The 23,869-nt window shown below is 43.2% G+C and overlaps 3 protein-coding genes across 7 annotated transcripts in view; 2 read left to right on the top strand and 1 right to left on the bottom strand.

The window, feature by feature from the left end:
* Nucleotides 1–15: 15 nt before the first annotated feature.
* On the bottom strand, nucleotides 16–8,815 carry Mmachc (metabolism of cobalamin associated C). The gene is made up of 4 exons (XM_034504083.2): nucleotides 8,673–8,815; nucleotides 6,655–6,849; nucleotides 5,713–5,865; nucleotides 16–4,002 (listed from the first exon to the last, which is right to left on the bottom strand). Exons 1-4 carry the CDS (start codon nucleotides 8,751–8,753, stop codon nucleotides 3,592–3,594), a joined length of 840 nt encoding a protein of 279 aa, XP_034359974.1. The 5' UTR covers nucleotides 8,754–8,815; the 3' UTR covers nucleotides 16–3,591.
* Nucleotides 8,816–9,035: 220 nt separating this feature from the next.
* On the top strand, nucleotides 9,036–14,252 carry Ccdc163 (CCDC163 homolog). 4 transcript variants are annotated; one of them, XM_076934384.1, is made up of 10 exons: nucleotides 9,036–9,527; nucleotides 9,668–9,698; nucleotides 9,873–10,057; nucleotides 10,161–10,242; nucleotides 10,486–10,669; nucleotides 11,244–11,311; nucleotides 12,095–12,162; nucleotides 12,463–12,566; nucleotides 13,282–13,415; nucleotides 13,975–14,252. In XM_076934384.1, the coding sequence occupies exons 1-10, from the start codon at nucleotides 9,450–9,452 to the stop codon at nucleotides 14,100–14,102; spliced, it is 1,062 nt and encodes a 353-aa protein (XP_076790499.1). In that variant the 5' UTR covers nucleotides 9,036–9,449; the 3' UTR covers nucleotides 14,103–14,252. The 4 variants fall into 4 exon arrangements, with proteins under 4 accessions (XP_076790499.1, XP_076790501.1, XP_076790500.1 ...); XM_076934386.1 differs by having other exon boundaries at nucleotides 9,037–9,527; nucleotides 9,920–10,057; XM_076934385.1 differs by having other exon boundaries at nucleotides 9,037–9,527; nucleotides 9,665–9,698; nucleotides 9,920–10,057.
* Nucleotides 14,253–19,879: 5,627 nt separating this feature from the next.
* The window catches only part of Tesk2 (testis associated actin remodelling kinase 2), an 84,164-nt gene continuing 80,174 nt past the window's right edge, over nucleotides 19,880–23,869 (top strand). Inside the window, exons 1-2 of one of the 2 annotated variants that reach the window (XM_076934381.1) lie at nucleotides 19,963–20,273; nucleotides 23,692–23,766. In XM_076934381.1, the coding sequence (XP_076790496.1) occupies nucleotides 23,728–23,766 (39 nt within the window). In that variant the 5' untranslated portion in view covers nucleotides 19,963–20,273; nucleotides 23,692–23,727. Of the gene's footprint in view, nucleotides 20,274–23,691; nucleotides 23,767–23,869 lie in introns of both variants that reach the window. The other variant, XM_034502081.2, reaches the window with a different exon arrangement.

The following is a 23,869-nucleotide window of genomic DNA, read 5'->3' as shown; positions in this document are numbered from 1 at the left end:
TTTTTTAAAAAAGAATGTTTTCCCAGCATATGTACCATTTACCTGCCTATTGGATATCCTGGGATTTATTTGTGTCATGGATTCCTGTGACCCACCATGTGGGTGATGGGAATTGAACCTGGGTCTTCTGCGAGAGCAGCAGGGCTCCTAACCACCGAGTCATTTCTCTAGTCCGTTAACTTTAGAGACAGGATCTCTTGCTGATCTGGAACTTGATGTATAGGTGAGGCTAGTAAGCTCTCGGGGTCTGTTTTTCTAGTGCTGGTTTTATAAGCATGGACTACCATACTTGGCCTTTTGTTTTTCGAGAAAGCCTGGCTGGCCTGGAACTCTGTAGATCAGGCTGGCCTCTAACTCAGAGATCTAATCTGCCTGCCTGTTTAATCCACCTAGGAATAAAGGTATGTGCCACCACTGCCAGCTTTATGCCTAGCTTTTTTGATGGGAGTTCCAATGACCAAATTCTTCCTCACAAGTACTTTACAGCTGAACTATCTCCATAGCCCTTGCTTTTCTTAAAAAATTAGTTTGCGAGGTGCCTCAGGGCTGGAGACAAAGCTTTTGGTAGAGTGCTTCCTTGGTATTTTGCTTTGCTTCTTGTTACTGTGTTAACTATTGTGACTAAAAGTACCTGGCTTATATTTCTTGGTCACAATCATCACTGAGGTAAAGTCAGGGTAGGACTTCGAGTAGGAGCTGAAGCAGAAAAGGTCCCACAGACAAGTCTAATGTAGGCAATTTTTCAGTTGAGGTTTCCTCTCTGAGGTGAATGAATGAGAAAAATACACACACACACACACACACACGGTTTGTCAAGTTGGCAGAAGTTAACCATTATGTCTAGTATGCACAGAGCCTTGTTTTAATCCCACTGCCACGTAAACAAGGTGTGATAGTACATACCTGTAATCTCAGTACTAGAGAATTGAAGGCAAAAGGATCAGAGTTTCACCTTTGTATGGACACATATCCACACAGAAGAAACAGTTTTTAATTTTACTATATTTTAGATGGATGAGAGGATGCTATCCTCTTAGCCATCGAACTGCAGTTAATGTTTGCTGGGTTGCAAGCAAGTCTGAGTAAGATTTACTTAAGTAATTTTTTTTAAGTGCCAGGAGGGTTACATGTAAACAGAATTTTTTGCTTCTTATGATAAATGCCTAGTGTCTTGTTTGCACTGCAAAATAAATAGAACTAGGCCAGTAAGGAGTTCATTGGGTGTTTTAGAGTTTTATTGCTGTTAAGAGACACCATGACCATGGCAACTCTTAAAAAGGAAAACATTTAATTGGGGCTGGCTTATAGTTCGGTTTAGTCCATTATGGTGAGAAACATGGCAGAGGGCAGGAAGACATGGTACTGGCCAAGGAATTGTGAGTTCTAGGAGAAAGAGACTGCCACACTGGGTGTGGTTTGAGCATAGGACACTTCAAAGCCTGTTCCCACAGTGACACTTTGCACCAAGGCTATACTTTCTAATAATGCAATATTTGCAATAATATATTGCCAAGCGGCCAAAAACATGAGTCTGTGGGGGCTGTGCCTATTCAAACCACATTGAAGATCTTTGCCACATGGTAGAAGGAAAGAATTGACTTCTTCCTACAAGTTGTCCTCTGACTTCATATATACCAATGTTTTAACATTTGTTCCGTACTTTGGTTGCTGGGAACAAGGGGAGAAGACAATTTTTGTAGCTTATTGGCCAGCAAACCTCAGTAAACATCTTGTTCAGTAAGACTGTCTTACCAGGTGGCTCACAACTGCCTCTCATTCCAGCCTCAAAGGGGCCAACATATTCTTCTGGCCTACACAAAAGTCTTACCAAGTAGCCTAATCTGGCACTCATCTCTGGGCCAGATTGACAGGCCTGGCCATCCCTTTTTCTTCTAAATCATTCATATTCATGGGGAGTTTTGGGCAGGGCACAGAAAAGTGCTTGAACAACGAGGTTATTAGGGTTTCTTTTTCCCCTTTCCCACTACATTTTTTATATCATGGAATAACACCTTGGAAATGCTAACCTACCTGTTTTCAGGATGCATTTTTAAAAGATTTACTGTATATACATAGATGTATGTATAGAACATGTGTGTTCTATATGTAACATGTTTGTATATACATATGTGTATATATGTATACACATACATTCACACACACAGTCTACCTGCACACATGCCTGCAGGCCAGAAGAGGGTACCAGATCACAGATGGTTATGAGCTACCTACCAGTGATTGTGGGAATTGAACTCAGGACTTCAGGGAGAATATTCAGTGCCATTAACCTCTGAACCATCTCTCCATCCTGGGTGCAATTTCATTTTTTCCTTTATTTAATAACCCTCAGTAGTTTGCTTCTCTTCCTCCCTGTTGCAGTGTTGGGGGGCCATCCTGTTTGAGGATATTTGAGATTAACATGACTGAGTCTGAGATGGGGTTCTGTCTCTTGTTCTCAGTCAGTTTTCAACAAGTACAAATAGCACATGACAATTTACCAACTAACCTTCCTAGACCCTGGCAGTGAAACTTGAAAAATCAGGATTGGGAAACTATCTCTTGAATCAAAAGCAGGCAAAGTTGGTGGCTTTAGATAAGGTTATATTTTAGATATGATTAGAGAATCTTCCTTTTTGATCTTGTCAGTCAGCAAGAAGTTTCTTCTGGATTCTTTCGAGAGGGTTTCTCTGTATAGTCCTGACTGTCCTGGAACTCATTCTGTAGACCAGGCTGGCCTCAAACTCAGAAATCGCCTGCCTCTGCCTCCCAAGTGCTGGGACTAAAGGCATGTGCCACCACTGCCCAGCCACCAGATACCTTAAAACCACTGGAAAACTTAAATATTTCTATCATGATTCTTAACTAGCAAAATTAGTTCAAAGAGCAACAAAAATAATTTTATGGCTGGGGTCACTAACATGAGGAGGGACTGTATTAAAGGGTAGCAGCTTTAGGAAGTGAGAACCATGGTTCTTATTAAGACAGTAGTATCTTAGAGTACTGCACAAGAATAGTAATGGGCATGAGTCTAATATCTGAAGTCAACTGCTGATTCTGAGTCTGCTTTGGCATATGATTTATCTTTTTTTTTTTTTTTTAAAGATTTATTTATTTATTTTATGTATGTGAGTACACTGTAGCTGTCTTCAGACACACCAGAAGAGGGCATCAGATCCCATTACAGATGGTTGTGAGCCACCATGTGGTTGCTGGGAATTGAGCTCAGGACCTCTGGAAGAGCAGCCAGTGCTCTTAACTGCTGAGCCATCTCACCAGCTCCCATATGATTTATCTTGACCAATGTAAATTGAGTCTTGACTCTCTTTGAAGTGCTATTATCAGGAAATCATACCCAAAATAAAATGTGTTTTTTCTTGTAGTGCAAAAATCTCAGCACTCTAGAGGAGACAGAGACAGATGGATCTGTTACCTTGTGGCCAGCCTGATCTACAGAGTACCAGGACAGCCAGGGTTACATAGAAACCTTGTCTCAAAAAAAACTAAAAAGAAAAAAAGTGCTTTTTCAAAACCCCAATCCTACCCAAAATAAGACCAATCCACCATGAGTGGGATCCCACAGGGGAAAAGTTATCAAGGGCTTGGGGATACAGGTGGTGAGACACTTGGACTAAGCCAGCTTCGTGCTCTTCTGGAATTCTGAGGCTTGGTAAACAAGGAAAGAGGATGCTCTGATGTCGTGCTGGGGTGTTCTGAGGGTTGGGCTAAGCCTAATAGGGCCAAGCGTTGGGCAGGTGGGGTGGAAAAGTAGATCTTCTGTTCTTCAGAGTAACGTTCTTCAGGAGTCACAGCATCCCGGTAAGTCCAGTCCCGCCAGTGGAAATTGAAGCCTTCAAGCAGAGTGATTCGGCCAGCTCTTGTAGGCACACAGTCAGGGGGCTTTCTGGATGGCAAATTTGGCACTTCAATCCCTGGCAGCAACATTACCCCTCGGATAGCAAACCAGCCCCCAAATCGGGGGTGTATGCACACACCTGCTATGTGCTGGGGAGAGGGCAAAGAAAAAGCAGGGTTACAGAGGTCATTTTGACATTAGGTTCAATATCACTGAAAGTTTTTTTTGTTTTGTTTTGTTTTTTTGGTTTTTCGAGACAGGGTTTCTCTGTATAGCCTTGGCTGTCCTGGAACTCACTCGGTAGATCAGGCTGGCCTTGAACTCAGAAATCCGCTTGCCTCTGCCTCCAAGTGCTGGGATTAAAGGCGAGCGCCACCACTGTCCAGCTATTGGAAGCTTTTTATCCACCAAGTTATTTTTATGGATATGCATGTCTTGCCTGCATGCAAGCAGTACCCAGTGCCAGCAGAGAGTGTCAGATCTAAATCGAGTTGCAGATGGTTCTCAGCAGCCATGGGGGTGCTGGGGATTGAACATGGTTCATACAAAAGCAACAAATTTCCTAATCTCTGAGCTATCTCTCCAGCCCCTATTTTTGTTCATTAATTTCTCACTCAGTGGACACTGATTCCATGCAGAAGGCTCTGTCACTTATTTTTTTAAAATCTATTAGTGTGTGTATTCCAGTATGCCTGTGGGTGTGGGAGGACAATTTCATGGGTTTGGTTCTCTTTGACGTTTACATGGGTTCCAGAGATGAGACTCAGGTTGCTATGCTTGTGTGGCACACAATGGCACAGCGTCTTTCTCTCCATCTCACTGTCTCTGTCCTCTTCTAAAGAATGAGGAAGCACTTCTTGAGCAGCTTTGCAGTATCAATATTGGTCTCCTGACCACTACTCTGCCCTTGACTCTTTCTGGGACACCCCTGTAACACAAAGTTTTAAGGACAGACCAAGCCAGGCCTGGGGGCCACAAGTCTTTAGTCCTAGTACTCAGGAGGCAGAGGGAAGGTTCTATGAGTTCAAGGCCAGCCTAATCTAGACAATGAGTTCCAAGACAGCCAGAGATGTAGAGAGACTTGTCCTAAAATCTGACCAGGAAGCTGGTGAGGTGACTCCATGAGCAAAGGTGCTTACACCCAAGCCTGACAACGTCAGTTCACCTCAAGGACCACAAGGTGGAAGCAAAGAACTGATGTCTGCAATTGTCCTCTCACCTCCAAAGGTATGAACACACACAATGGATATTTTTTATTTTTGTTTTGGTTGCTTTTAAGACAGGATTTCCCTGTGTAGCCCTAGCTGTCCTGGAACTCACTCTATATACCAGGCTGGCTTTGAACTCAGATCTGCTGCCTCTGTTTCCTGGGTGCTGGGATCAAAGCCATGTACTGCCATACTGGCTAATAAGTATTTTTTTTAAATAAGACTTCTTTTTTTTTTTTTTAAAAATTATTTTATATATGTGAGCACACTGTCACTGTCTTCAGATACACTAGAAGAGGGCATCAGATCCCTTTATAGATGGTTGTGAGTCACCATGTGGTTGCTGGGAATTGAACTCAGGACCTCTGGAAGAGCAGTCAGTGCTCTTAACTGCTGAGCCATCTCTCCAGCCCCCCAAGTAAATATTTTTATAACACTAAAAAAGACCAGGTTTCCTGAACTGTTATGTCCTCAGGTGAAGGAGCCAGAAAATATGTGGCCTATTTGTCAGGACCATAGATACTTTGTTCTGGGTTATGTATCAACTTCATTAAAGGACTGTGAAAGTATGTGGGACCTTATAGGGATACTTTAGGAGTCTTTACTATCTTTTCTTAGTTCCCACTCATTCATTCACATTAATTCTCTAACCTGGGAGCCCCATGGGTCGGCATCCACATCTTGTCGTTGGTAGTAATAAGCAGCACCTGCCACATGGGCTGCTGTCTGGGCTAGAATCTTAGGACGCCTGTTGGGGTGTACCTCATAGTCAGCAATGACTTCCATATGCAGTTCTGGAAACTTCTGGAAGAGAATAAGGAGTTCTTGTTAGCATGATGGGAGTCATGACTTTGTTCTAAGGCTTAAGTTATATATTAACATGCTTCCTGTTTTCATAAGCCCAAGGTTTGTTTTTGTGTGTGTGTGACAGGGCCAGCATGGCCTTCTAAATGTATCCAAAGATGATCATGAATTCCTGATTCTCCTGCCTCTATCTCCCTACTACTGGGATTCACCATTAAAAGCCTGTTTGAAGAGAAAGTGTAATTTTAACCTAAGGAGCTACAAAGTGAAGGAATTTAAAGTTCCTTCGTCCCCTCAGAAGGGCCTATGTTTGAAGGGAAATACAAAAAGCCTTGCTCAGAAGCTTCCATTGTAGGAGTTATTGAGCCACGTGTAGCAATTCTAGAATGGGAAGACCTAGAATTTATATGTACAAATTTATGTGTATACAAATAAGTACAGGCTGGGAAATATTCTTCAGCCTTCAAAAGGCTCCATAGTCAGCATAGAACTTAAAAGCGCAGGGCAAAAGCCAATGAACAATGACTAAAGATGTTAGATTTACTAATATTCCAACTGGAGATTAAGACTAGAGGTTCCTCTGGTTGTCCATCAGTATAGTCACCCTACAAAACTGATTTCAGATGGGGAGTCTGCTAAAGGAAAGGGTAAAACCTGGGTGTGAGAAGGCAGAACATGAAAAAGTTGCAGAATGTCATGGCTCCTAGCCCTAAGGCTAGATCGTGCCCTGAGCTTGATCAACAAGGAAGCAGAAGTAGGTTTGGGAGATGAAAAAAAGTTCTACTTTACTTCTGTAACACTCCTCAGGTGGTAGGACACACATTGATCCACAGGGTCTCTCAGTGTTTGGAGTTGGCAGCTCTTCAAGAAGGGTTTGAGGGCTCTGTCAAACATAGCAGGTGTGCTGAGTACCAGGAAGGCCAGGGTAGGTCCTGGGAAGGGCAAATGGAAGGCTGGAGGCAGAAGTTCATTGTACCATGCCACCTGAAACACAAAGTTCAGGCAGTTGGATCTCTGAGTTTGAGGCCAGCCTGGTCACAGAGCAAGTTCCAGGACAGGCAAAGCTATACAGAGAAACTCTGTCTTTTTGAAAAAAGAAAAAAAGAAAAGAAAAGGTAGAAAGAAAGAGAAAGAGAGAGAGAGAGAGAGAGAGAGAGAGAGAGAGAGAGAGAGAGAAAGAAAGAAAGAAAGAAAGAAAGAAAGAAAGAAAGAAACTAAGCACATTTGAAAAGAGCAAAGAGCAGATTGTCTAGTTTGGTGGAAGTGAAGGGAAAGGCTTGAGAGATTAGTAGGAGTGAGGTTGGGCCTGGCCTAACTTATCAAACTAAAAACTATGGCTCCAACTTGGTGAAGATGAGGAGTCATTTAACACTTAAAAGAGTAAAGTGACCCAACAGTTAGAAAGATCTGGTTGCAGTGTAGAGAATAGACTGGAGCCAAGATGGCAGCAAGGAGATTATAATAATTCATATAAGAAGTGTTCAGGGATATAAGATAGGTTGGTGGGCTTAAAAAAAAACGTGTTTGGAAGATTCAGGTGATATTCATGGTGGCTGTTGGATGTAGGACTGGAAAGGTGAGTAGCAAGATCTTATGATACAGGCAGGGCTAAATCTGTTCAGTAACTAGTTCTTACCCAGACTTGATACACAGACACACACAATTTTAAGAGAGGGTCTCACTAAATGGCTCTGCTGACCTGGAGCTTGATATTTAGATTAGGCTGGTCTGGAAGCCCCTGCCTCCTGAGTGCTGGGGTCAGAGTCTTCGGCCATCACACCCAGCATTCACATAAGCACTCTTGCTCTTTCCCATACCTGCCATCCATCACTGCCTCCAAGCTCTGACTCTTAAAATGTACATAATCCTCCTCTCCTTTCAATCCATCTTTTCATATACATCTGTTTTTGTGCTGGTGTCTGAGATTTGCAAATGCTAAGCCAGCGCTCTAGCTAGCTACCTATCTATCCATCTATCAGACAGATTCCTGATAGATGGATAGATAGATATACATCTATCACTGAGTTATATAGCCCCAGCTTTCAACCTTGTTTTTTCCTCATTACTGGGAATTGAACCCAAGACCTCAAGCATGGCTTTCAACTAGACTTAACTACTCTATAGTATCTTCTTCCAAGTATTCCTGTGGAAAGCTCAATGGAATAGGAATCTTAAGATAGGCCATAGGAGTCAGGCTGATTTTAGTTTAAAATTGTGTCTTAAACATAATTTGTTCACTCAGTACTGTGGGAGGAAAGTGTGGAATACAGCGGGGCCGGGTGGGGTGGAAAGGGACTGGGGGTTACAGAGACTTCTGTACCAGGCGAGCATGAGGAATTTCTATGCTCAGTCCTGTATTGATGGCAACACCATGAATTAGCCTTCTGTTGGCTGACGGAACAAACTAGCCAATTGTATCTTGTTCAACATTGGGAATACTCTTCTCTCTTCATCTGATCTAGTACATAGCCACGCCAGTCTTCCAAGTTTTGTCCTCTTCTAATTCCTTTGGAAGAATCCGGTGATCCCGGCCCCACCGGAAGACATTTTTCTAGTAAATTATGATGATGACAGGTTAGGGGATCGTGGGCTGTATCCCATTCACTTGTTTGACATCACAAAGAAGTAAAAAGGCAAATATGTGTTTCTCTACCTTTTTAATCAAGCCCCATTTCACAACACGACCTGGGGACTCGGTCGTCAGATGGCTGCAGTAGCTTGAGAGGATCAGAAGGGCGCACCGGGCCAACCAAGGCACCAAGGCCAACCACAGAGCTACCCTAGGACCACAGGGAAGACAAACCAACCTGGAACGGGTAAACCTCGAAGCCAAAAGGACACAAAGTGTCCTCAATCTTCTGCTTCAGCTCTGCGACACGCGGCTCCATAGCGCACGCTGAACGCTGAGCTTGCTGGGAAATGGAGTCTCATAGTTCACTTTAGCCTGTAGGCGTCCAGCAGGGCTGGACTACATTTCCCAGAAAGTAAAAGAATAGTAACGGACTCAATTGACTCTGAACGATGCTTCTTGGTACATGTAGTTCGTTTTTGTCCGTGTAGTCCAAGCATAAGAGTCTGGACGACTCCGTGTCCCGACAAGCTTCACGGGAGGTGTGAGTGTGAACGCACAGGGCACGTATTTCCAGGGAAACGTATTTCCGCCCTCTATTGCCTGTGGTCTCCGCAAGAAGCGGACTCAGTTTCCCGGGTGGCACTGCGGCACCGGTTCTTAAATTCTCATTCTCCGCCTACCAAAGTTTGAACTCTTGGGCGGCACTTGTCACCGACTCTGTGGTGATAGCGTCCTTGATTTGTGGAGGTCTCAACCAAAATTCGGTTCATTCCACCCTCTCTTGATATCTGTGTATTATTCTGTCCCCCCCTCCACACACACTTTCCAAAGTACTCCGTTCCGTAGTTCTAGATCCGTAGTATTGCTATTGTACAGTATCTGTAGCCCTAGTATATCCCCACTTTCCTCATTTCCATGTAACTCTGTGGCTTGTCCTGGACTGTCCCGCGGGTATCTCGGTGTGGGAGAGCAAGAACAGAAAAATCAGGGCCGCAATTTCAAGTGTTCCAGGATGATCAGGAGCCCTAGCTGGTCTGATCAGCTTCATGCGGTTCTCAGTTCAACTGATGAAAATATGGCCCGGATTAAGGTAAGGAGGCACAGGAAACTCTTTCCGACCCTTGGGATCCCCCTCCCTCCAACCCCTCATTGGGAGGCTAGGCTAGGGCGTAGTAAAGGGCACTGAGAGATCACTAGCTTGTGAAACTGTTGATGTTTGTTTTGTAGCAGAGTTTGTATCCCCTTCGCGTTTCCTCCACAGGTAAGTATTGTCCTTTCTCCCAGCCCTTTCTCTTCTCAGAGCCTTTTTTTTTTTTTTTAAGTGCTTGCCTGTACCATTCACACTTCTGTACAAATTCCAGATACTTCCCTTCTGGAGCTCTGATTTCCTACACAGACAGACCCTGCTCTTGTCCCTTCCCTATTCCCCCAATAGGGGACCTGGCTGACACCTGGATTTCCCCTCATCACTTACCTCCTCAGCCAGGGGCCCAAGCTCAACAGCCTTGGGCTCTAAAGACTCCCATTCTTGGAGAGAGACTGAGCTGTCCTGAAGCCCACAGCTCCTCTCTCTGGGATGAAGTTACTAAACTCCGATCCCAGCTTCAGACTCAGGCTCAGGTGAGGTATTAGGAATTTGTATGTGGTGATAACGTGAGATGATAATATTAGGAGTTGGGAAGATGACTTAGAAAGGAATGTCTGGCTTTCTCTGCTTGGGTAGGTGACTGAGGTTCTAAGGCATTCTGTGCAGAGGCTGTTGAAGGATCGGGAGCAGCAGAAGTTCAAGATCAGTGCTTTAGAAGGTATTGTGCCAATTCTTTTCTTTATGTACAGCACACAGAGTTTTAAAGTGGAAACCAAGAGTTTTGCACATACTGAATGAACTGTGCTCTACCACTGATCTACATATAGCTTTTGGTTGTGAGTGGGTGAGCTTCTCTCCAGCCCCACACAGCTTTATATATGTGCTAATGTGGCTTTACATATGTGTTTGGGCTCTCATGTGAATCTCTTAGAGCAGTCAACCTTTACTTTTTCCACTACAGCATCACTAAAACTGCTGCAGGAGGGCCCAAAAGGGAGAGCCCTTCTGGAGCAACGCCTGGAAGGGTTGAGAAAGGAACTGCAGGGCCTTCGGAGTCAGGTTCAAGAGCTAGCCCAAACCCAAATGAAAACAAGACCAGGAAAGTTCAGCACTACCAGCGGCTTTCACCAAGAACTGCAGAGTGAGTAAGTGATGGGCAAGACTTCATCCTTTTGTTTGTATAAGATGTGCTTCCTGGTGGCACAGTTTTAGTTCTAGTGCTCAGGAGGCAGAGGATAGCAGGTCTCTGTGAGTTTGAGACCAGCCTGCTATACATATTGAGCTATAGGCCATCCAGAGCTACAAAGAGAGAACTTGGCTCAGAAAAAAACAAAAGGGACGCAAAAATATTTATTTTACCTGTATACATGTTTTACCTACATATGTATATATGCCACATGCATGCCTATTGAATCCCCTCGAATTGGAGTTAAAGATGATTTTGAGCCACCATGTGAGTACTAGAAATCAAAGTTCTCTTTAAGAGGAACAAGTTCTCATAACCATGGAACCATCTTCCTGCCCAAGGCTTCCTCTTTTGAGGCTTCTGAGCTCTTAGCATAAGATGTTTGGCCTCCTCACTGTGTTTCTCTGTGATGTTGGATATTGAACCCTGGGCCCAGCACATGCTAGGTAGACGCCCTTATCATTGAGCTGTAATCTCCAGCCATTCTGGGTTTGTTATTTGATTCTAGAATGACACTGCTGTCACTCATGTAGGCACCAACTTTTGTGGGAAGAGTCAGAGATTCTTCGGGAGGAACTGAAGTTGCTTCGAGACCAGCTGAGTGAGTAAAAGATTGAGAGTGTTTTCTTGTTCCTGTTTGGAATATCTCCTTGTTCTTCCAGTGAGTGACCTTACTCCTGACCGTTTGTGCTATTGTAAGGTCTGGCATATCATTTTTATTATTTTTTTAATTTATTTTTATTTCATGTACATTGGTGTTCTGCTTGCAAATATGTCTGCGGCAGGGTGTCAGATCTCCTGGAATTGGAGTTGCAGACAGTTGTGAACTGCCATGTGGATGCTGGGAATTGAACCAGGGTTCTTTAAAGAACAGCCAGTGTTCTTAACCACTGAGCCATCTCCCCAGCACACATCCTCCCACCCCCCTTTTTTGAGACAGAGTTTCTACATATCCCTGGCTGTCCTGGGACTTGCTGTGTGAACCAGGTTGATATTGAACTCACAGAGACTCATTGCCTTTGCCTTCCAAGTGCTGGGATAAAGGCATGTGGCACCATCCCTGGCTAGGAAAATTATTATTGTTATTATTATTAATTGTTGCTATTATTTGTATATTTTATGATTTAAATATTGTGTGATGTTGGGTATCAAATGCATAAGACTTTTTACTTGCTAAGCATGTGTTCTACTACCAAGCTACACCCGTAGCCTTTGGCAGAATATTTTATTTTGTTCTTTGTCACTCATGTCATTTAGTCTTTCCCATCGGCTTGGAATCTTTCCAGCTGCTGGACCAGAACATGTTTAGTTTCTATCACCAGTCTGGTCACAAAGGCAAAGAAGATGAAGGAATGAAGTTGGAGATAATCTGTTTCATTTTCAGGCCAACATCAAGAGTTGTTGCTGAAACAGATGGCCGAGGGCCACCAGGTTCAGGCCCGAAGCTGGAAGGTAGGACAGGCTTAGATCAGTCTCCACATTCTAGAGTCCCCATCCTTGTTGTCCGTGTCCATCTTGCTCTACAGAAAGGGCCTGGATATCTTCTTCCACCTCCATCTCTGTATCTTTCATTATTTCCCGTGCTGATTCCACATCTCTCTGAAGCAGTTTTCCCCAGTCTCTTTGCTGCAAACATGACTCACTGCCCTTGCCCACATGTAGGTTCTCATGTGTCAAGGAGGGGCATTGTGGGAGGGAGTTTCCCTTGGGAAGAGAGAGATTTAGCCCTCCTTCTGCACCATGGTCTGGCAGACATTGGAACACCTACAGAGTGACCAGATGGACAAGGTTCCTACCTTGGAGGTTGCCAGGAAAGAGGCCCATGATGCCCAGAAGGAAGAGTCCTACCTCCTCAGGTCAGAAGTTGTGTGTGCTGTGCCAGTAGAGGGGATTTGTGTCATAGAGGTCAAGCAAAGTTCAGCTATCCTAAATTTGACCAGGATTGGTTGGGGTACTCAGTCTGAGTATCTGGGTTTTTATTCATAAGAACAGCATTGGATAGTCTAGCTTAGGCTGTCCTTGAACTCCTAATCCACCTCCCAAGTGCAGGTGTTATAGGTTATGTTACAAGACTCAGTTATTTTGTATTTATCTATTTTTATTGAGATGGGTTCCACTGGGTAGCACAAATTGGCCTCAAACTCACCAGCCTGCTGTCTTTGTTTCCTGCAACTGAACAACAGGTGTGCGATATTATGGCCAATTGTATTACTGAAAATTTTTTTTTGTATTTTATTTATTTCTTTAGTCTGCATATTTGTGGGAAATGTAGCATGAAGTGCACGTGGGGGTCAGAGGTCTAGTAGGATTTATTTCTCTCCTTCTACTGTATGGGTTCTGAGGATCAGCCTCAAGTTGTTAGGCTTGGTGGCAGACATGTTTATCAGCTGAGCAATCTTGCTGGCCCAGTGTTAGGCATTCTTCATTTGATTCAGAGTTGTGGTATATCTTTATGTGTCTGATCAATAATGGAGGGGGGTGGGCTGGAATCCTGGCCTCAGAACAGAAGACAGTTTTATGCTGGAAGAGTATCCTAGATCCATCATCTCTGCCTCTGACTGTTCTCTCTAGGAACTCTGTTCATGCCCAGCAATCTAAGCTGCCTCTGGCCACCATCTTCGCCATGTCTCTTTCTTCATCCAGCTCTGAAGTCAGTCTCCCAGACTGTGACCGTAGCTGCGAACTTTTAAAGAAACTGGAGAGGGGTAAGGACAGACTCTGAATGACGCCTGAGCCTGAATACAGCTGTCTAATTGTTTGGCATTGTCTTTTTTTTTTTTTTTTTCTGAATCCATCTACCTGTGTTATATATGAGGGAGAGTAAAGCTACTTTATTATTTGATATTTGTTTAGTAAACAGCAAAAGATTTATGTGATTTGAAGAGAAACCAAAGTAATTATTATTTAATATTTATTTAAAAGCCAGTTTTTTTTTTGTTTGTTTGTTTGTTTGTTTTTGGTTGTTTTTTTTTTTTTTTTTGTAGTTCAGGCTTGCTATGTAGCCCAGACTGGTCTTGAACTCAAAATCTTCTTGCCTCAAGTTCTTGGTGCTGGGATTACAGACATGTGCCACCACATTTTCATTCTGTCACTTAATTGAAGCTGGGGGACAGGTAAAGATAACAGTCAGAAACCACCATAGGATCAGCACATGTAAAATCAGGCTTGTGTGTCTTTTCCAGGGAAGTCCAGGACTTAGTTCTGTGCATATCAGTCTTGCTAATTATTATTTTTTTAATTTAATTTTATTTTCCTTTGTCTTAGAACTCCAGAACAACTCCCTTTCTGACTTGGAACTCAGCAGCTCTCGGTTTTGTGGGTTTCGTGCCCGGAGTCTTGGGCAAGAGGACCTGTTCCTTAAGGGCCCCAGGATCTTCCAGAGTGACCTGTGAGAACTTGTGAGAAAAATGAGATGCAGCTTCTATCCAAGGCAGCCTTCTCATCCCCCTGGTATGTGCCCTCTTTACGGAACAAGGCATCTCACTGTCCAACCGTTCCTGCTCCCCAGCTAATTGAAAATAAAGTGGCTTAATTTTCCCTGATGTGTTTTCTATAAATCTTTACCCACATGGAATAGGCTGGGTCATACATTTCCTTCTGTTATTTAACTGGTTCCTGTGACCTCTGCCTCTGAAATTTGACATCCATAGGTACACCTTTGGCTGTGAGCGCCAGTGAACTTGGAAAGAAATGATTTTTCCTGTTTGTGAGTAGAATGGGTTAGGACGTTGGGCTGAGGCAGTATTGAGGAGATTACAGAGGGAGTGTGAAGGTCACTAGATGTAGTCAGTCACACTGCCTCCTGAGGCTTACGCCAGCCTTTCCATACCTCCTCACCCTCAGGAGCTCAATCTGTATGTTTACAATTCAGCTTCTCTGAAATTGAGTCATCTTCAAAGCAAAGCAACAAAACCAAAATCTCTATTTACTTATTTTGAGAAAGGGTCTCTTTATGTAGCCCTGGCTGTCCTGGAAACAGGCTCTCCTTGCAATCTCAGAGGTTCTCCTGCCTCTATCTCTCTAGTCCTGGGATCAAAGGTCTGCACTGCCACACCCAGCCAAAAAGTATTTTTTTGCTAAACCTCCATGAGGAAATAGAGTTCCATGATTCAAATTGTATTATTTTTGTTTTTAAACATTATTTTATGTGTATGGATATTCTGCCTCCATGTATGTCTATGCACCACCTGTGTATAGTGTCCTGAGGGGCCAGAAGAGGGTATCAGATCCTCTTGAATTGGAGTTATACATGACTGGGAGTTGCCATACAGATGCTGGCCATCAAAGAGTAGCATGTGCTCCTAACCATGGGGCCAGCTCTTCAGCCTCCTTTTTAATTTTTTGAGGCAGGCAGGATTATTTTTTTCCTTAAGATTTATTTTAAGTATGTGAGTACACTGTTGGTCTCTTCAGACACACCAGAAGAGGGCATCAGATCCCATTACAGATGGTTGCGAGTCACTGTGTGGTTGCTGGGAATTGAACTCAAGACCTGTGGAAGAACTGTTAGGGCTCTTAACCACTGAGCCATCTCTCCAGCTCCTTGAGGCAGGATTTTATGTCACACAGATTGGCTTTGAGTGAAGTTGACTGTCTTAGTTACTTTCCTAATACTGTGATAAAATGGCATCTCATAGAAGGAAGAGTTTACTTGGGGCTTGTAGTTTCACAGAGTTGGGAGCCCATCACCATCATGGTGAGGTACCTGTCAGCAGCTGGCAGGCTGGCATGACTGGAACAGAAGCTGAGACCACAATCCATCCACAGACAGGAAGCAGAGAGAGAGAGAGAGAGTACACAGGGCCTGGAAGATCTTTTGAAACTTTAATGACCCATTGACACACCTCCAACAAGACCATACCTCCTAATCCTTATGAAAGAGTACCAATAATTGGAGACCAAGAGTTCAACTTAGGAACCTATGGGGACCCTTCTCATTCAAACCACCACGGTGACTTTGAACCTTCTGATCCTCTTGCTAAAACCTAAATTCTAAAATTATAGGTGTGTGCTGCCAACTAGTTTGCAAGCTGATTTGCTTGCTGCCACCCACTTGCCTTTTCCTTGTGGTGGCAGGGATTGTTGAGCCCAGGGCCTCATTAAATTCTAAAGAGTGTTATATTATGTATATTGCTGGTTCATTTCTTGTCAATTTCATTAAAAAAATGCCTTGTGCATTTTTCACAGTTATCTGAAATAATTAAAAATAAATAAATAGCTGGGCGGTGGTGGCACACGCCTTTAATCCTAGTACTTGGGAGGCAGAGGCAGGTGGATTTCTGAGTTCGATTCCAGCCTGGTCTACAGAGTGAGTTCCAGGATAGCCAGGGCTACACAGAGAAACCCTGTCTCTAAAAACCAAAATAAATAAGTAAATAAATAAATAAATATTAAATAAATAAATAAATAAATAAATAAATAAATAAATGTTATGGTACATACCTGTAATCCTAGCACTAAGGAAGTGGAGACAAAGAGTCTGAGGGCAGCTTGGGCTTCAGGAGACATCCCTGTCTCAAAACCAACAATAATGACAACAAAACAAAATGTCTTATGGCTAGCATTTTGGGCCTTACCTTACTTTTCTGTTGATGTGACAAAATACTAAAAGCAACTGGAAGAGGAAAAGATGTATTTTACAGTTTATAATCCATCATTCAATCCTGAAGAGAAGTCAAGACAGGGACCTGGAGGCAGGAACTGACATGGAGGAAGGCAGCTTACTGGCTTGCTCAGCTGGCCTTTTTATATAAATCTAGTACCATTTGCCTAGGGGTGGCACCTCCCATAGTGGACTGGGCTCTTCAATATCAACCATTAATCAAGAAAATGCCCCCATAGATTTGTCTACTGACCAATCTGATGGAGGTATTTTTTCAGTTGATTTGTTCACTTTTTGGGCTGGAGAGATGAGTCAGGTTAGGAGCATTGGTTGCTCTTTTAGAGGTCCCAAGTTCAATTCTCAGCAACCACATGGTGGCTCATAACCATCTATAATGAGATCTTGTGCCTTCTTCTGGAATGCAGGCAGAACATTATATACATAACAAATAAATCTTTAAAGAAAAAGATTCTCACTTCTCACATAACTATTTCTTGTGTCAAGTTGAAAGAGAACTAAACAGTTTGAAAGGTGTATATTCTTAGGCATTGAAGGGCAGCTTTACTTTCTTCTCTCCTGGACTTTATATTCTAGAGGGTTCAAGATTTCCTGAGAATCAGTAGCATCTCAGAGACCTCCTGAGGCCTCTTCCAGTGGTAACTGTAGACAAGTGATAATGCCATCCATCCACCCATTATGTCTTTGAGAGCCTAGGACTAAGATGTGCAGTCAGCTTATGGGAAAGTTCCAACTCTTAGTTCAGGCTGGCAAAAGGAGAGTTATCTGAAATAAAAATAATAAAGGGATGAGGTAGTAAAACAGAAGCTACTTTTAGTAACAGGGTATATTTAAATCTCTGGCCCAACTAATAGCCAACGTTATAGGGAGGGGGCCTAGGACATTGACTAGGGGTGTCTTCCACATTCTTTTGTTTGTGTGTGTGTGTGTGTGTGTGTGCATGTGTGTGTGAGCTCATGTGTGCACTTGCACCTGATTATGCTGAGCGTTAGTGTGTGGTGGCCAGAGGTGGGGCCTCTCAGTGCGTATGATAGTACACATCTTTAATCCCAGTTCTTAGGAAGGGAAGCAGAGGCAGGTGGATCTCTGAGTTAAATACCAGCCAGCACTTTGTCAGAGAGAGAGGGAAGGGGATGAGAGGGGTTTTTTTGTTTTTGTTTATTTATTGTTATTTCATGTGAGTGGGTATTTTGCCTGCATGTATGTTTGTACCAATGTGCTTGTCTGGTGCCAGCTGAGGCCAGATGAGAGCATTGGGTTCTCTAGAACTGGAGTTAACTAGAATTAATATATATATATATATATATATATATATATATATATATATATATATATATGTTACACACACACGTATATATATACACGTGTGTGTGTGTGTATACACATATATATGCTGGAAATTCAGGATCCTCTGCAAAAGCAGCCAGTGCTCTTAATTGCTGAGTCATCTCTTCAGTCTTGTTTTTATTTTTTATGTATTATATATTTATTGAGATAGGGATTCTGTAGCTTAGGCTGGCTCAAAACTCTGTGTAGTTCAGATTGGCTTCAAACTTATTTCAATCCTGCCTGAGCCTCCTGATTGCCAGGATGACAAGTGACACAGTGATATCATACTGCTCCTCAGATCCAGCTTTATTTATTTTGGTGTGTATGTGACAGAATCCTGTGTTGTCCAGGCTGGCTTCAAACTTTCTATATAGCCAAAGATGGCCTTGTTGTTGTTCCATGTTACCCTCCATGTGGTGGAATTATAGGTATGTACTACCATACTTGGCTTGTTTGTGTACATGACTGTGTGTGTGTGTGTGTTTGTGTGTGTGTGCATTCATGCTACAGTGTACATATTAGGATTAGGAGACAACTTTGCTGTTGGTCTTTGTCTCCCACCTCCCAGGAGTGCTGGGATTATAGACTCTCCCTCATGTTTGCATGGCAACTACTTGTACCTACTGTTTTATTTCCCCTCCTTCCTCTATTTAATATTTTTTATTTTGAGGCCAGGTATCAAGTATCCCAGGCTGGCCTTGACTCTGTATCTAGCTGATACGGAGTCCTTGATATAAGTCCTTGATAGTTCAAGGATGACCTTGAACTCCTGATAGCCTGCCTCTACTTTTTGAATGGTGGGTTGATAGGAATGTGTCACCACATCTGGGCTTCATGTGTACTAACACTACCAAATGAACTGCATCTTCAGCCCCAAATTTAAAAAAAAAATTATTTATACCCACTGGTAACACAAGCCTTTCCATCAAGCCTCTCTTTGTCTTTCACTGGGCAGATAATTCATCTGGAATGATGGTGTTGTTTAACTCTGACTGCTACCAGTAGTATTTATCAACTGTTTGTATCAAGCTCTATGGGAGACACACTTGCAAGGGTGCCAAATCTTTCAACAGAAATGTTAAAGGACAACGGTGGAACAGCGCCTGAACTGCCACCAGGTGGCAGCACATAATTTATGTCAGAATGATTCTGACCAGGCCAAGAGAACTGGGTTGTAGTACCGCCCTTCAGAGATTCTGTGAGCTACTAGTTAACTCTTCCTCAAACAATTCCCAGTTTAGGTTGTGCTTCTATTCAAGGACAAATCACACAACATTTAAAACAAAAAGATAATTTTATTATTTAAACTCCACTCACGTTCAGCTTCTTCCAATTTTATTTCCTACTATACATTTTCTTAAACTCAGTTGCCAGCAGGGCCACCTTCATTCCGTTGGTGTTATTGTCAGTGCTGGGGATTGAACCCTGGACCACATGGTACATGCTCTCCTATTGCTTTCTGCCCCTAGTCTTATTTCAATTACTTATGTCCCACATACTGATTTCTGAAGGGAGGCCCCTAAACCTTTGGGGGTAAGGCTTATATCCCATTTTATCTATCCGCTTTTATTCTTCTGTTGCAGTTTGCTCAGATATAAGATTATGAAGCCTTGAGATCCATGGGTATGGAAAGTGTAAGGAAATCTGTACCTGATGAACAGTTGGATAGAATTCCTATTTCCCTCGAAGATCTTTCATAATTCTCCCTTTCAACTTAGCTGGTGATAAAAATACTCTAAGCCTTCCTTGAATTCAATCTCTTCCTTTGGCATTTCGTTTAAGTTATACTTACTGTTCTTTCTCAAGTCGCTTGGAATTATGTGCTAATTTTAGCTTGTTAGTATACTGCGATCCTGCAGAATACTGCATTCGATCCTGCAGAACACCTTTTTCAAAAGCCGCGCCAGTCTAGAGCTTGTTTAATTGGCTTGTTTAATTAATTTACCAATCGCTTCTGTTTGGGGGGTTTTGATTGGTCTCTCTTGTGTCCCGCCCTCTGAGACTCTTTAGGTTTTCCCCAAGGTGAATTCACCGCTCTCCCGGTTCCGCTTTTTCAACACACTGTCCCTTCTGTTTTTACCTTCACTCTCTTCCTATTGGTTCCCTTCATCTTCTAAGAGTTGGCGCCGAGCGTCGCTGATTGGCTTTTCTGGACGCCCATTGTGTCCACCCTCGTACCACGTGGCATTCCTAACGTTAATTGGGCAACTCTACTAGCTCGTTTGTCAAAGATTGACGATTGATTGGCTGCTCCGAGGGAGGCCTGAAGAGGGGGCGGGGCCCCCGCCCCCAGCCCCTGCCCCCAGGCGTTTCAGACACTCACCGGCGGGGAGCCGAGAGTTTCCAGCTGCCCTCTCAGTCCCAGCGGTGATCCGCCTCCGGGCCCCGCCGAGCAGGCGGGGGAAGCAGCCCAGACCGCAAGGCCATGGCAGTAGCCTCCGGCTCCTGCGCCGCCGCTGGCCCTGAGCAATCGCTGGCTTCTGCGCGAGGGACCCCCACCTCCTCCGTAGGCTAAACAGCCACGGCCCGGAGCTGCTATGCTCTCTCTGGGCCGCTGCCTCCCTTGCCCTCCGGCCGGCGCAGACGCCCTCTCCGCGGCTCAGTCGTGCCTCAGGTAACGTCGGGAGAGTGCCTGAGGACCAAGGCTCGGCATCCCTGCCGCGCGCACAGCCTTGGCTCGTGGGTCGCTGAGCACTGGACAATCCGGTGCCTTACTTGAGATTCTCAAAAAGGCAGGGGACTGTCTCTCGCCCCTCTCCCCGTTTCCTTTCCTTCTCACTTCCCTCAGGGTCCCAGGACAGTCCCCACCTCGCCTCAGAGGCCGAGAACCCATTGGAAGTTATCATTGTGTTGAGCTTGTGTCTGACCTTCCTCACTTGTGAAGTTGTGGAATCCTTCACGTCCCGCTCCCCTACTGTGTCTCACTGGTCTCAGTGCCCCCTTCTCCCTCAGAGATCTGGATTCCCTCTGAAACGTGCTCATCTCCTAACCACTCTGACTCCTATCCTAAGAGACTTCTCTTTCCTTTTTATTCACTTTTTACCTCTTGTTTTTGAAGACTCTTATCTAAACTACGATTCGGATTGAGCTGGTAATAAAATCCAGATTAGTTAAATTGGAAAACTTCAATTTATACCTCTGTGAAAAACTTGCTCAAGAATTTGGACTTTATTTGTAGGCACACGGAGTCATTGAAGGTTGTAAGTAGGCGCTTGATACGGATTATCTCTGGAAAAATGTGAAAGATTGAAAGTAAAACCGGAGGGCAGAAGGCCCAGGTAGGCAGGAGATTATTGTGCTTCTGTGCCTGAGAGAGGATGAATGGACTGCAATAGTTGTAGGAAAGTGAAATTCCAAGAATTTTTAAAATAGAATTTAGAGATTCTTTGTTTGTTTTCTGCTTTTCTAAGTAAGGGCTTTCTTATTGGCTTATGGTATTGAGTTGGTGGTGTTGATGGAAACAATGTAAAAAAGTTTTGAAGAATGATAAATTGTATTGTGGACAAGTTGAATCCTAGTTTTTCAAATAGAGTTGGAAAATTGGTCATAAAACTGAGAAAATGATGCTCTAGAGACATAAATTGGAATTCTATAGGAATACTTGAAACCTTAGTACCTCCTGGTAGTACTCCAGAAAGCTTAGAATTGGGCTGTGGACAGAAACAGCATTGCTGAGAATCCAGACACTGAAGCCATACAATGGTAGTCTTACAGAAGCCAAAGGAAGACAGTCTCCAGAAGGGAGGGGGACCCAGGTGCTGCAGAGGTCAAGCAGAGGGGGGTAGGAAGCCAGGGAGCCTGGTGGTTAGGAAAGACTTGCTTTGTTTCAAAGGCAGTTTTGATAGTCTGGTGGTGGTAATACAGTGGTCAGCTCATGGATTTAGTTGTAAGTGGAAGGCAGCAGTGAGCAACACGTCTTTCTTCTTTCTCTCTTTTTCTGCTTGTTTGCTTGCTTGGGGTAGGGTTGTGTAGCTCAGGCCAGCCTGGAATTATGTGTTACCACACTAGACTGGCCTTATTTTTATTGTGATCAGTTATCTGTAGGTAAATCCGATTTCTCTGGAGGTTGATGGAACTGTGGTGAGGTGAGTTTCTGACATGAGCATTGTAGCCACAGGAATCACCAGTGGGAAATAGCAAGGATTTTTTTTTTTTTTTAGATTTATTTTTATTTTATGTGATGAGTGTTTTTTTCTGTTGGTTTGGTTTCAGAATCTCACTGTGTAGCCCTGACTGACTTGGAACTCACTATGTAGATCATGCTGGATGATGTATAAGTGTGTGCCTGTGTGTAAGTGTGTGGACCACATGTGTGATGGTGCCCTTAGAGGTCAGAAATGGGTGTTAGACCCCTGGAACTGGGGCAGTGATTGTTGTGGCTGCCACGTGGGTGCTGGGAAGAGAACCCAGGTTCTCTACAACAACAAGTGCTTTAAACCACTGAGCCATCTCCAGCAACAAAGATAAAGGATCTTTTCTTTCCTTCCTTCTTTCCTTTCTTCTTGAATTCAGTTCTTTTTTTCTTCTTGAATTCAGATCCACCTGCTTCTGCTGGAATTAAAGGGCTGTGACACCACCAGATTCTACATTTTCTTCAACACCCTAAGAATAGGAAGACAAAAAACAAAACAAAAACAAAACAAACAAACAAAAAAAAAAACCCAAAGATTGGGTTGATCCAAAACTGGAATTTGCAAAGCAGAAATATAAAATGGGGACCCACTTACACACTGCTAATTTACACATCGCTAATGATAGCCTGGAACTATGATTGACTGCACAGTCTGAATTAGAAGTTATAAGAAGTAAAATCAGGGATTGAAAAGGTAGCTTAGCTTTTAAGATCACTGGCCATTCTTCCAGGGGACACGGATTCAGTTCCCAGTGACTACATACAACTATATGTAACTCCAGTTCTGGGGGAGCCAACGCCCTCTTCTGGCTTCCTTTGGGCAATGCATGCACACAATATACAGACAGACATTTAGACAAGATACTCATGTATATAAATAAAAATTTAAGAAAGTAAAATCTGTAAGAAGGCTAGTGTACTTGGAGAATGAGGAGATAACCAGAATTGTGATTGAAGACTGGATTTTGTAAGAATACATGATTGGAAAATTCAGCATTCTTTCAAGGCCAAGGAAGAAAAAAAGTGTAATTGTCTCAGTGCTGTTGAAGGGAAGTGGAGCTATAGGTTATTAAGATAGTTCAACGGTGTTATGGCTATGTTACCTATGTCATCTGTATGGATGTCATAATTACCCAATATGACAGCAGGAGACGGAACACAGGAGATATTATAGGTGGGGCCTATCATCAGCGAGGAGGGACGCATGTTAGGAACTAGTACTCAATGGTACAGATGTTTGTGTCTAAGTTAACAGGTAGGCTCTCAGACATCTGGGTGATTTCAGTGCATGAGATGTTACTCTTTTATAGAGATAAATGTCTGGGATGGCTCCTCAAACTCTATCCTGTGTGATTTGGCACATGAAGGTCTTGATTCTGGTTTAGACATGTACATGCTAGGAGGCTGATAATCTGCTCTCTCAGACACTGCAGTGCTGCTTTCTACTTACAGTGTCAGTTAATTATAAGAAGAAAATTGTTCCCTGGCGTATTTAGAATAGAAAGGGGGACTCGTTTTTAAAAATGTTCTTCCTCCTATATTAAAGTGGTTATAAATACATTGTTAATGTCACACATTTAATTTCGTTCTGAAATATGAGTGTTTTATTAGAGTTTGAAATCTCAGATTAGGACTTTTATGGGAGTTTTTTCTCTTTCTGGTAAGTGGAACCTAATTAGTACATTGTTTGTGTGGGTGATGGTGAATGTTTTGGACCAACAATGGGTATTATGCTATTTTCTGAGTCATCAAATGAAGATGACTTCAGTGTGGTCTCAGTAGGATTATTTTTGCTGAATGTTTAGAGGGCTGGTTGTTAACATACTTGTATTGTGTCATATATCCATTCTTGACATTTTATTTTTTTTTACTATCTGTGTGTGTGTGTGTGTGTAAGTAGAGGACAACTTGGAGAAGTTGATTCTGACCTCCTGTCATGTGGAAATTGAACTCAGTTCATCAAGTGTGGCAGCAGGTACTTTCATCCATTTTTCTGGCCCTCTGATGTTTTATAAAGGCAGTGTGAAAAGGGGAAAATATTGGAAATCTACATGGTAAATCAAAACTGAGATTGTGTT

Source organism: Arvicanthis niloticus, chromosome 5 (assembly GCF_011762505.2).
Source record: "Arvicanthis niloticus isolate mArvNil1 chromosome 5, mArvNil1.pat.X, whole genome shotgun sequence".
NCBI lineage: Eukaryota > Metazoa > Chordata > Mammalia > Rodentia > Muridae > Arvicanthis > Arvicanthis niloticus.
Note: the sequence above shows the minus strand (reverse complement) of the source record. Positions and strands in the feature narration are given on the sequence as shown.